Consider the following 12,476-nt stretch of genomic DNA (forward strand, 5'->3'; position numbering starts at 1 on the left):
AATATTAAGCTTATATAATTTCAAGAGAAAGAATATGCTTTAAGAAGTCAAATGTTTATGAAAAACAGACAGAAAACCCAAACCTTTGTTTTCGCTCTGACAGGGATCTACCCAAGGTCTCATATGTGCTCATTAAGTGCTGTGCCACTGAGCTCCATCCCCAGTCTAAGAAAGGACTTCGAATGTCTTTGCTGAAAATGTTAGTGTTGGACAGGGTGACAGATAATTTTTTTAACTTAAACTTTTTGTTTGTTTGTTTTTGTTTTTTGTTTTTTGAGTTTTTTTGAGGCAGGGTTTCTCTGTAGCTTTGGAGCGTGTCCTGTAACTAGCTCTTGTAGACCAGGTTGGTCTTAAACTCAGAGATCTGCCTGCCTCTGCTTCCTGAGTGCTGGGATTAAAGGTGTGCACCACCACCGCCCGGCTTAAACTTTTTTAAATTATTGGTACTAGAAAGTAGAGAGTTAAAAAATTCATTGGAATGTTTTATGACTTTGCCAAGCCAGCCACTGTTTGCAGTTTCTATGTAAGAATATACCATTTTAACTGTATTTCTAAAAAATGAATTATTCATGGAGATCTGCTTTGAAGAGGACTCTAAGCACTTTGTATTGTCCTTGCAGGCCATGTGGATGGCTGTTCCTTTGGAAACATGCATGGTTTTTAATGGAAGGGCTCAATGGTGTGTTGGTACCATAAGAAGCCCAAGTGTGAGCCCACTGTTGCCTGCGGCTGCAGTTCTCACAACAGCGTGTGAATGCTTAAGCAAGATGCATATAGATGAAGACTGGATAAAAAACACAAAAACAATTTTCAGTCATTATTTAGATGCGGTGTTTATATTAAAAGCCTAGTGTACTTTCAAACAAAATCATGTGGCAACTCTAGTAAAGCTTGTGTTTCCTATAATCATATTTTGCTTCACAAAGCCCTTCCAATAAAACCCAGCCTGTGTTCTCTATAATAGTACAGATAAAACTTTATGTGTGCTCTTCTGTTGGAATGTACAGGGAATGCCAATGACTCTCTTGGCATATTTACTAGCATTCTTTCTGAGCGCTCCCTGTGCATCAAGATAATTTGGCATTCCAAAAATAACAAAATGGACATTCTTTCCTGAAGGGAGAAAAAGGCAAAGGGTAGGTATTTGCTGTTTGTGATTAAATCAAGAGGCTGTGATTTATAAATTCACTTTTGCAGTTTTGAGAAAAGGAAGAGAAATGAATACACAGATAAGCATGAGATTAGTTATCTGATAGGGCTGAGGGACTTGTGAGTGACAGATATTAATCACTTTAAGGTACACAAATATATTTGAGATTTTAAAATTCAGCTGGAATCTAGTATTTTTCACTTGAGTAAAGTCACAAATGAAAAAAGGACCCTTTCTCCCCATTAGTAGTTTCAGACTAGACATTTTATTTAATACATGGATATGCATGCTTTTTAATACTACCATTCATTTCATCTGTGAAATAGTTGATTAAAGTTTCCAAAATACTAATGAAGAGGATATGTAACCTTGGCCTCATTTTAAGTAATCTTAACAAGAACATTGTGTAGCCATTTCAAACACTTTAATTAGTACATTTGCCAGAAGAGCAGAGGCCTTATTCAGAACAAATCAGCAGCACCATTTACTTCCCCTGTGCTCCTTCACATGGCTGTTCTCAAGGCTTCATGCTTTCTTAAAGGTGTGAACAGAACTCACTCCCAGTGACCCACCATCTATGTCTTCTCACTGGCACGGATCAGAGTGCCACTCGGCTCCTAGAGGTGATGGGGAAGTGAAGCTGGCGCCATAACATTGAGATAGCTAAAAGCAATAAAACAACCTGCTATCAAAATATGCTGCAGAATAATGGCAACACAGTCTATGATGAAGGAATTTAATACAGAAAATGCTAGAATCTTAAAAAGGACAAAGTTGACCATGTAACAAATACTACCAGAAATTAGATAATTCTTAAAACTGTATGTAGAATTATTTTAGATCACTTCTATATTGTTTATATGCATAAGTTGGTGTTTTGGTAATGTTTCATTTTTATGTATTATACCAAACAATTTATTCTCTGACTGAAAGATGCAATTTCTTAATAAAGTTCTTTTGGCTGTATGGTTTTAAGTGAGTGTTATTCTTTATTAAAGTGCCAGTTGTGTGCTAGGTGTTCTATTAGGCATTTTATAGATTTTATGTCATTTGAACTTCATAATCATTTCCTCAGTTTGTGGAACCCCTATTCACATAGAGAAGAACAAAAGACTTCCTCTGGTCACAGAGACAGTAAGTGACAGGCAGGATTGGAATCTAGGCTACTATGACTCCAGGGCCACATTTTCCTGTGCTGTGGTTTATTTAAATTATAATTGCAATGTGAGTTTTATTTTAATATTCAAAATATTCATTTATTTTTAAATGTATGTGTATGTATGTGTGCTACATGTGTACAGGTGCACTTAGAGGCCAGAAGAGGGCACCCAATCCTCTGGAGCTGGGTTTACAGGCAGCTCTGAGCTGTCTCATGAGGGTGCTGAGAACTGAACTATGAAGGTACTCTTAACAGCCATGCCACCTCCCCAGCCCATAGTGTGACTTTTAAGTCCAGTATCATGATCTATTTCTCTAGATTTTTTTTATTTAAAAAAGGGGAAACTGTATTTCAAGTTTTTGAGTCTTTTTTTTTGTGTGTGTGTGTATTGTGTTTTCTTTCATGTATGTCTGTGTACAATGTGTGAACCTAGTGCCCATGAAGTCTAGAACTGGAATTAAAGATGGTTGTGAGCCACCACATTTGTGTTGGGAATTAAACCCATGTCCTCTGGAAGAGTAGCTAATACTCTTAACTGCGGAACCATCTCTCTAGTTTTGTATTTGGATTTAAAATAAAAAACAAAAACATTCCTATATGATCATGGGTTCTGTGGTAGCTTAACCTCTTCGGAATTTAGTTTTCTCATCTGTGAGGCCAATGGCATCCAGGATAAGGTTATTTAAAAATCAAGTGAGAGTGCTTGTGGAAGGCACAGGTGTGGTGTGCGTTCAGTACCATGGAAATTTAAACCTGGAGGACTTTTAGGCTAAGAATGAAACTCTTATACCTATGTTACTTTAACATTAACACTTGTAAAGTAGGAAGTGAAAGCTCTCTACATCAGGAACAAAAGGTCAGAAGACATTGTTTTTAGGCAGAAATATTTTGAATTGTAAACTGTGTCTGGAATGAAATTCCCTGTCTGGAAGATGTGATCTTGCAAACACTAGAGCATGGAGGGATACAGCTTTGGGTCTGCACAGGATGCCCTCTGTGTTAGAGGGAGCAGATCCACAGAGTAATGTTATCCTATTCACAGCATGGCAGTGATCTTAACTGACAGGACAGGAAATGAAAGTGCAATGGCAACCTCATTCTGCTGCGAGAAAAGACAAGGGGACAGAGTGTGGGACTGTGGAGAGGGAAGCTTGTAGTCCCCTTCTGTGTAAGCCAGTGCTTGTATGCACAGAGTATAGTATACAAGGACTAATTAATTGCTTTTGAGAGTAGTCCAAATGTGGGCCTCTTGAATTTTTTGGTCAAGGCATTTTGAACATGTGGTTCCTTTCAAAGGCTATCACTGACACATTAGGTCATTAAATCACTGGTGACCACGGAGTAGCTAATCACAAAGACCTATGGGCCTTAAAGCATGCTTTTATCATAATTCTGCCTTCCCCATAGACACACTTGGGTTCTGGAGTGCTTTGCTTTCTCTTTAAATAATATTGTTTTTCTCCTTTTTAGAATTTGTCATATTTATCAACCCTAAAAATCTCCTCTATAGAGCATTTTCTTTGAACATCTTTTCTTTTAGATAAAAAGAAAGTGACCCTTTCCGTTCCCTACCACGTGTAATAATTTCCTTTAAAAATAGAACACAGGTAACCCTGAGTGCTAATATGCGTAAGAAACACGGCCCGTTTCCTCCTCATCCTTTTTCACTGTCTCATGCAAGCACAGCATACTTCATATCTTGCCCTGGCCCCTGTTCTCTTCTGTAGCTGACAGTGCTTATATATCAAGCCTCCAACAAGATGCAGCTCCATTTAACAAAAAAGTGCCTTAAAAATGTAACTCTGCTTTCTGCATTTTTATTGCACAGTCCATCTGCTCCTTCATCTTGGGCTGCTCTTCACTTCACAGTGACAAGGCTCACTCCTTTTCCTGTCTCTTGAGGCAAGATCTAATTGGCAAGAGGAAAGTCTTCAAAATTTGCCTTTACTAGCTAGCAGTAGTTTCAGGTTTTTTCTGTAAACATTTTGTTAAAGTAAGCTTGAAGGTTAAAGAGAAAAAAATGTAATGAGACTGAAGGATATAAGGAGTCTTCCTGCACAATGAGAAAAGGTTTTCAAGTGAGCAAATTACGCTGTGGTTTTGTAGTATGGCTGATACTTTTGATAGTTTCAAATAGGAAAATGCTTATCATTACTTCAGGGTTAACTCTTATGTCAAATATTCTACTATTCCTGATAAAATTAATCTCAGCATGTGATGTGGTTGTTGCTATCGTCAGGGAGAAGAGATTCTCACATGCCCTCGGTGCTGCCATTTGCATTGCTGGGAGCTTGCAGAAACACCAGAGTCATAGCCTTGGGAGTTCCATGGCAAAGAAATGCTGGTGATTCAGGAAATGCCTTTAAATGGTTTCCTCCCCTCATTTAAAGTGCATCTGTGCAGTTACAGGAAAATAGCAACTGTGTTCTGCCCAGGAGTCTAGTACCTGCACAGACCAAGATACTAATAATGTCATTATGACATCTAGCCGCTTTCCATCGAACCGCTAATAAAGGTCATTAGTTGCCAGCTTTCGTGAGTGAGATGGCTCTGCAGCCAGTGCACAGAGGAAAGTTATCAGTGCTGTGTGTTAGAGACAGGCATTCTGCCAACAGCTTTATAATGAAGGAGAAATGTAATAAAGCAACAGATTGACAGTTTATGTGTTGAAAGTGAAGGAAATGGAGGTGTGGAGAAGCATTATGGGGAATCTTTCTAGTCATATCTTCAATTTAACCATCAGGGGAAATGCTTCAGAATCTTAGATTTATGAATTTCTAGTAAGCAGTTCCCCAGCATGTAAACAAACCTCAGTGGGCTGTTTTAGGAAGGTAGATTTGGGCAGTGAAGTAATCATTTTTATTCCTCTGATTTTCCAAATAGAAATGGACATATATGATAAAAATGTCAGCCACACTCTCCACGTCAGGGCTCTAACAGGATTACATGTCAGTTCTTAATGTCTCGCTCTGTTTTTCTTTGCCATGAATGGCTGCATTATTGCTCACAGGAACTTCACTGTAATATATGGTAAGAGACAAGTAGCTCTTTATGGCCAGTGATTATTCGGTTTGAATGAAACCTGTGATTTATGTCCATTTAACTGAAAAGCCTTGTAAATTCCCAGTGCTGCATTTTCCCTCAATAGAGAATGAGTCAAGCGAAAGTGACAACTGGGTTGGCGTGGGAATGTGCAGTGCATTGCTGTGTTATATTTAATATACCTGACATGAAAAACGTGCACACGCCACACAGCCACCTTAAACAGGAGTGGAAGTGACATTAGCTTGTAATATGACTTCCATATTCAGTGAATTAGACACTAACATGGACTTAAAAGGCAGCTGGTTTGGAGCGGGTGTGGGATGGGCATTGGGGCCAAGGGTTGAGCTAGGCAGCTGGATTCTCAGTGATTCATTCATAATATTTTAAGAATTAGCTGGTTTTATTGGTATCTGTAAAATCATATGAGCTTTGCCTTCCTTGATGAGGGTCATCTCAAGTGAAAGCATTATTTCAGGAAATGAGATGCTGCTCAGTTCTACTCTCCCCTGGTACCCTTCCTCTTCCTCTCTCATTCTTCCCCTTTCCCTCTCTCCTCCCACTTCCCCCCTTCTTACCTCTCTTTGCCTCTCCATTTAAAGATCAACCTGCAATGGGCTTGGTGCCTTAGTTCTGGCTCTGGTCTATCGGCTGTTTCTCTTGAGAACCACAGCCTCTCACCCTTCCCTACAGTCTCTTCTTTAGTCAGTGGTATACAAAGTTTGTCAGTGCCTTTCTCTACTTTATTTCCAGGTTATATTACAGTTTTCACAAATTAAAAAAATTAATAATTTCAAACAGAATCTTACAATAATTGACTATATCACTTGTGTCTGGTTCTTCAATGTCACACTTCACAGCTTCCTTACACGTTCAGGGGATTTTTTATTTCTTTCTTGTTTGGGGAGAAAAAAGAGGTTGGTGTGTTTGTGTTCATCTTTATAGCTTGGTTAGATATCTCAGACTGGCTGTCTTGAAATTTTTAAATGAAATTGGTATTGTCTTTAGTCAGGTTCATAACTTCTGACCACAGTCCTCCTTATTACATGACAGACACAAAATGAAATCTGTGGAAAATGATAAGGTCAGCTGGAAATGCTAGAATTGTTACTTGTTTTAAAGCCTCAAGAATTCAAGCCTTGTTGAAGATAGCTGATCTGGCTTTGTTTACATGATTTGGCTAAAATATTTTCTTCCGAGCTTTATCTCTGACCTGGTAATGAAAAATAAGTGTGTCAGAACAAAATACAGAGATTTCATAGTCCAAGCTTTGTGAACAATCAGGAATTTTGTTTCGTAGTATGCTCATTAGGGAAGAAAACCAAGTTTCCACAATAGTGCTTCGTTCTTGGTGAATGACATACTCTTTACAGAAAGAGGTTTCATTCCTTTTCTTTGTCGCCATTATGACACTGTGGGTGGAAGTGCTGGCTGGACCTCAATGTGAGTCCCAGCGTGTGAACTACACATTTGCAGTGACTGTGATCTGAAGCCACACTTTGGTCCTGGGTGAACAGAGGTTACTCATGGTCTAGTGGTTTTGCTTAGTTAGTGCTCTTAATTTGCACCTCCTCCTCTTCGGGCAAGCCTTGTTGTGGATAGTGTTGTGCTACTAGAGGCTAGCACTGCACAGTCCAGCCAATGCAGATTCCTAATCTGCTTATTTATAATTCAAAAGCTTGCCTATATATTAATGAACTCTTAATGAGCTGTTGAAAATGCCTGAATTACAGTCAGATTATTGAACTGAAACAGCCCCATAATCATACCATTTGAGTGGGCTGTAGGTACTTTTCACATCTGCAGCTTAGTATTGTGAAGGGTGTGTGTGTATTCAGAGAAAGCTTTATAATAATTTTGACCTGTAATTTATTTATTGCCCTCAGATGCAGTTGTCTATGCAGATGCTCTCTCCCATTATCTGTGGGGCAGGTGCACAGCGTGTTGAAAGACAGCTAATTAGGATTTGCTGAAAGATATGCAAAAACTGTGGGCTTATAACAAAGCCAAGTTCATTGTTAAACAATGTTTTACTGTGTTTGTATGATTTGTCTAGATCTTCTGGGTACTGAAATGAATGTCATGGCTATAAGTAGACTGCAAACAGAGTTTTGGATTTTTGTTTTGTTTTTGTCTCTTAAGAAAATAATGCTATGATAACCAAAAAGCTGTGGTATAAACTTTATAAACCTCTTGAGATACACGCGTTTTGAATTAAATCTTTAAATTTTTGTTTCACCAAGTTTTAATGTGAAGTTACTAGGACCCTTTGATGTCATGGGGCTGAATCATTCTGGCCTTTGCAAATCTAGTCTCACTAAATGTTATAGGAAAAAAAATGTTTATAGGTGCCCAGAGGAGTGTGATGTTGTGACTGGAAGCCATGTGTGCCCTGGGGGGTCAGAAAGACTAGTAATCGTGATGGAGAGGTAGGAAGGATGGGAAGTCAAATAACAATGTAAGCAGAGAAATAAATACAAATATTCAGACTGAAAATAACTTAAGAAATCAAGTATTATTTTTTAGGCATCCCATAGTCATTACTTTGCTTAATAGAGAAAATCTATTTACTTTTCAAACTATAGTTTTGTAAGTGACTTCTTTATTGATCAACAGCCTTCTCAATGCTGCCTAATCATACATGCTCTCCAGCCATTTTTATTCACAGGATATGAAGTTTTTGTTAGGAAACAATTTTTTTCTCATGGGATTTGATGCACATAAGTTAGAAAATAAATACAGAAGGATTTCATTAAAACATTTTTCTTGTTCTTGAGGCAAGCACATGTTGATTTACTTATGGTTTTATAAAGCAGGCATCATTAGAAAGTATTATAGCTGTTAAAATATGTACTTAAAATTTTTCCTGTGCCCACTGCTACTGAGCCTCCTAGTAGTAGCACAGGGGTGCACAATATTAAATGCTATTAGAATGCCACAAGTACCTAGGCATTTTCTGCCTTTTGTACTCCTGATAACTTTTTTCCTCTGAAGGTCTGTTTCCCTGGTTCGTTAGTCAGTGAGCCTCTACTACTGTCTGTCATACTTGTTCAGAGAACTCAAAGAAGTATAATGTTTTTTACTCTGACTGTTGATATACTGTCAAAGAACCTTACCAACATGCCTTGAGGAAAAGATCGGTGTGTTTAAATACAAAGGGGAATTAGAAACCCTACAGAACCTTGAAGGTATTTTTTTTTAAAAAAAAATGCACATTTGCAGACAGCTATGGTGGCTCACGTCGAGGGGACGAGTGTCCGTCATGCCAACGTGGGCTATGTAGTAATACCCTATCAGTCACCAAAAATTCCTCCCTTTTCAGAAGAAGTACAATTATCTAGAAATAAAGGAGAAATAACCCCTCCCCACAAAAAAGTGAGCAGAAGTTGACTTACAACAGAGAAGTGTAAAGAGCCTAACTTGGCTTAAAACGAAACAGAATGAAAAATACAGGATGAAGCCAGCCAGCGAGCTCAGGCCACCAAAGCATGGAGAGCGGGATTTGTAACCAGGCGTGGTCCTTCATAATCTTAACACTTGAGACATTTAAGCAAGTCAGAAGAGAGAAGAGATGTTAAGTTGAAAATAGCAACTTAGCCACTATGGAGCAGTTCTAGAACACTATGAGGCAATTCTTTCTAGTCTCCAGTAACTAGCAGATACGCCGTCAGCAATGACTCATTCCTAGAGATTTTAAGTTAAAGAATTATCTAACTTTTGGTTTCTCTAAATGAATTTATTGCCTTCATATGTTGTAATTTTCAGATATTTGTCTCTGAATAGGCAACTGATGTAATTTTTAAATTGTGGTGACTTAGTTTTATTATTCAGTTGAAATTATTTTTAAACAGAAGTGACAGCTTTAAAATGTTTTGGGGGAGGAAATCAAAGTTGTTCATTTGAGCTAAGGCAACCAAGAGCTCTGTCATGCTGTGAGTGTAATTCAGGGTGTCTATCGATGACGTCTGTTCGTAAAAGAACTGATGGTACATGTGGGTTAGCATATGAAATCTCAGAGCTGGTGATCAGTTGAGGACTTGGCAGCTTATAGATGTTACTGTCATGTAAGTTACACCAGACACAGAGTGTGTGCCACTGCGGATAAACAACAGGCACACACGCAAGAGGCAGAATCCAAATGCAAACATTTGAGATGCCAGCTCCCCCTCCCCATGCCTTGTAACTAGTGCAGGGAACCTGCTTCTGAGCAGATTTACAGAGGTTAATTGGGCTGGGATAGTTTATATTGTGTTACACATTAATGAAAATGCTGATTTTGAGCTGTCATGACTCCAGTGCTTTTATACCACGATAATTATTTTAAAACTTTGTCTTCTGTGTTACTGAAAACATCTTGGCAGAAAGCCTGTGTGACCTGATTAAACCTGTGAATTGTCAGCTGTGATCTATCGTACTCAGAAGAGGTTGCTGACTGGCATCACTTGGAAATCTTGATGTAAAAGCAGAATAAGATTGAAACTACTGTGCCCAGCACTCAATTGCCATGTCAGTGGCACATTTTAAACTCTGTTTGGTGTCCTTGTGCAGTTTGCTGGCACGTGCCTAGTAATGCCCTTTTAATATGTATTTAAGTCTAGCTAATTACTTCATATTGAATGTGTTTTGCTTCTGAGCTTGCATGATAGAAAAGCCATTTAGTGCTGTGCATTTCCAAATTTTTGATACATCTTGTGGATTAAAACTATTTTATGGAATTTTCAGTCCTATTTATCTGACTGTATAAAGAGACAGATTAGCCACAGTTTGAGTTTGTTTATATCTCTGCAATATTTTCTTCTTAGGTCCTTCTTCCTACTTTATGCATAAATCATTTAAATCTGAAGTTTGGATAATCAGTATTCTAAGAAATTGAGCTTGCCTCTTTCTAAGAGTCCAAGTTGGGGTTAAATTCTGAAGGGATGTATAAAGAATCCTAGGATGCATGTAAATATATTTTAAAAGCAAGTCTCATAATCAAGCTTGTTTATCCAATGGGAGCAATGAAGCTTCCAGTATGAATTGTAGTACACTGATGTTGTTTGATCATTTTCTCAAATAAACAAAATACTCACACTGTTTGTCCTCTGTCTCTCGCTTCTTCTCTCTGTCTTTCTCTTTCCTTGAAGGTCTCAGCATCAGAGGAGCCCAGGAGGAAGACCCTCCCGACCCCCAGCTAATGAGACTGGACAATATGCTTTTGGCAGAAGGGGTTTCAGGTCCTGAGAAAGGTGGGGGATCGGCAGCAGCAGCTGCAGCCGCAGCAGCCTCTGGAGGTTCTTCAGATAACTCTATTGAACACTCAGATTACAGAGCCAAATTGACCCAGATCAGACAAATCTATCACACAGAACTGGAGAAATATGAACAGGTCAGCAGCCGCCACTCTCAGTCCTGCACAAACCCTCTGTTGCTCTTCTCCTAGACTGTACTAACCAATTCCAAGGGCCATAAGGGGTAGGTGTTAACACAAACTAAAATAAACAAAGGTGATATACAAAACCAAGAGAGGAGTTGTGGGAGCCATGAAATGAGGATGCTGTGAGCTTTGAGGGGCAGAACCAACTCTCATATCCCTTTGTTTCAGTTTTATTCATTCCTCACATTCATGGTACCTAACTGTCCACAGCCCTTCCTTCCCACTAACCTCACACTTGGTGCCCTGCAGAACTCTGTAGAATTCAACCTAGCTTTGTTCATAAGCTTTAACGACTGGCAAAAGGAGAAGTATCATTGCATAGTGATACTGTGAGTTCTAGGACCCTCCTAGGACTTAATTCTGTGGACTATACTAGACTGTGTGGAAGGAGCTTCTGGGATCATTCGAAGATGAGACTCCTGGTTAACTGTAACTTTGCCAGGACAGGGTAGACCTTGTGTGCTAAATCCTGATCACAAAGAATAAGTATTAAAAGTCTTCTAACAAACTTACTAGCCAAATTTCATTGAGCCTTAGGTATCTTTTGAATTTAAGCTATGCTATTGTTCTATCTGCTAATAATAGAAAGTCACTTTGTAATTTAACTCTGGCATGCTATTGATTACCAAGTGACTCTAGATTTCCAGAAACCCATATTAGTTAAAATGTAAGAGAAATAAGTGATTCCTGGATTCAATATCATATGGTAAAATGTGGGTTATCAGTTTTTAACATATTTTAGTTAATAATTTAAGTTTAAAATTCTACTTAAATTAAGAACTTCTCATTTAACATGGATTTTCATTTGAAAGGTCTTTAGAAGATTCACTATAATGTCAACTTTTGAACATACACAAAAATAAAGAGATGAGTTAGGTTGAATCTTATAAAATAGATACTGTATGTTAGCAGTTATTCTTAATGCCCTTACACTTCAGTGGGAACTGTGTGTGTGTTTGTGGGGTGGAGGGGTGTTCCTGATGGCTTTCCTTTTCCTTAAAGAAAAATTAAGAGCAGTTTTAGGTTTAGGGCAGTATTATCTCAGAGATGTCTTCCATGCACCCCGTTTCCACATATATGTGGCTTACCTGCCAGAGAGGTCTATTAAACCTCATGAACCAGCACCTGCACATCAGCACCCCACATCCACATTCTCCTGGTCTTGTGCAGTCCATGTACTCGGAGAGATGCACATGCTACAGCATCAGAACATTTGCCCTAATGGTCCTTGTTGCACATTCTCTCTGCTTCTTTCTCCCCTCCCTCTCCTCCTCCCTCCCACCCTCTTCATCTTCCTCTCTCTCCCTCTCTTTCCTTACCTCTCTTCACTCCTCCCCCACTGATCCCTGGAAACCACTCTTTGATTTTAGTGCTGAATTTTCACAGCCTCTGAAGAGTTTCAGTTGTATATGTTGGCCCTCCACCCCCATCTTTTCTTATTTTCTGGGAAAGATGGTATTAAACAAATGTTGCATCTTTATCCCAGAGTGAGTGTTTTGAGGAAGAATAGAAAGATACAATGTATTTTAAAATGAAATGCAAATTAATAATATAAAAATTTTCTATTTTGGGACAAGACTTCCCGGGATTCAAAACTGTGTTTCATTTGCAAGGATGAATTTCAGAAGAAAATGTTCAGATAAGAAATTTGGAAAAATTATTGTGTATGTGTACAGAAAAATATCCAGCTTTCTGATTTGACATGAATA

The 12,476-nt window shown here is 38.6% G+C and overlaps 1 protein-coding gene across 2 annotated transcripts in view; it reads left to right on the top strand.

The window, feature by feature from the left end:
* Positions 1-12,476, top strand: part of Pbx3 (PBX homeobox 3) — a 190,654-nt gene that overhangs the window by 133,470 nt on the left and 44,708 nt on the right. For both annotated transcript variants that reach the window (XM_085681327.2, XM_085681328.2), the window contains exon 3: positions 10,478-10,719. In XM_085681327.2, coding sequence (XP_085537453.1) covers positions 10,478-10,719 — 242 coding nt within the window. The remainder of the gene's footprint in view (positions 1-10,477; positions 10,720-12,476) is intronic.

Source organism: Myodes glareolus, chromosome 21 (assembly GCF_982192425.1).
Source record: "Myodes glareolus chromosome 21, mMyoGla1.1, whole genome shotgun sequence".
Lineage (NCBI taxonomy): Eukaryota > Metazoa > Chordata > Mammalia > Rodentia > Cricetidae > Myodes > Myodes glareolus.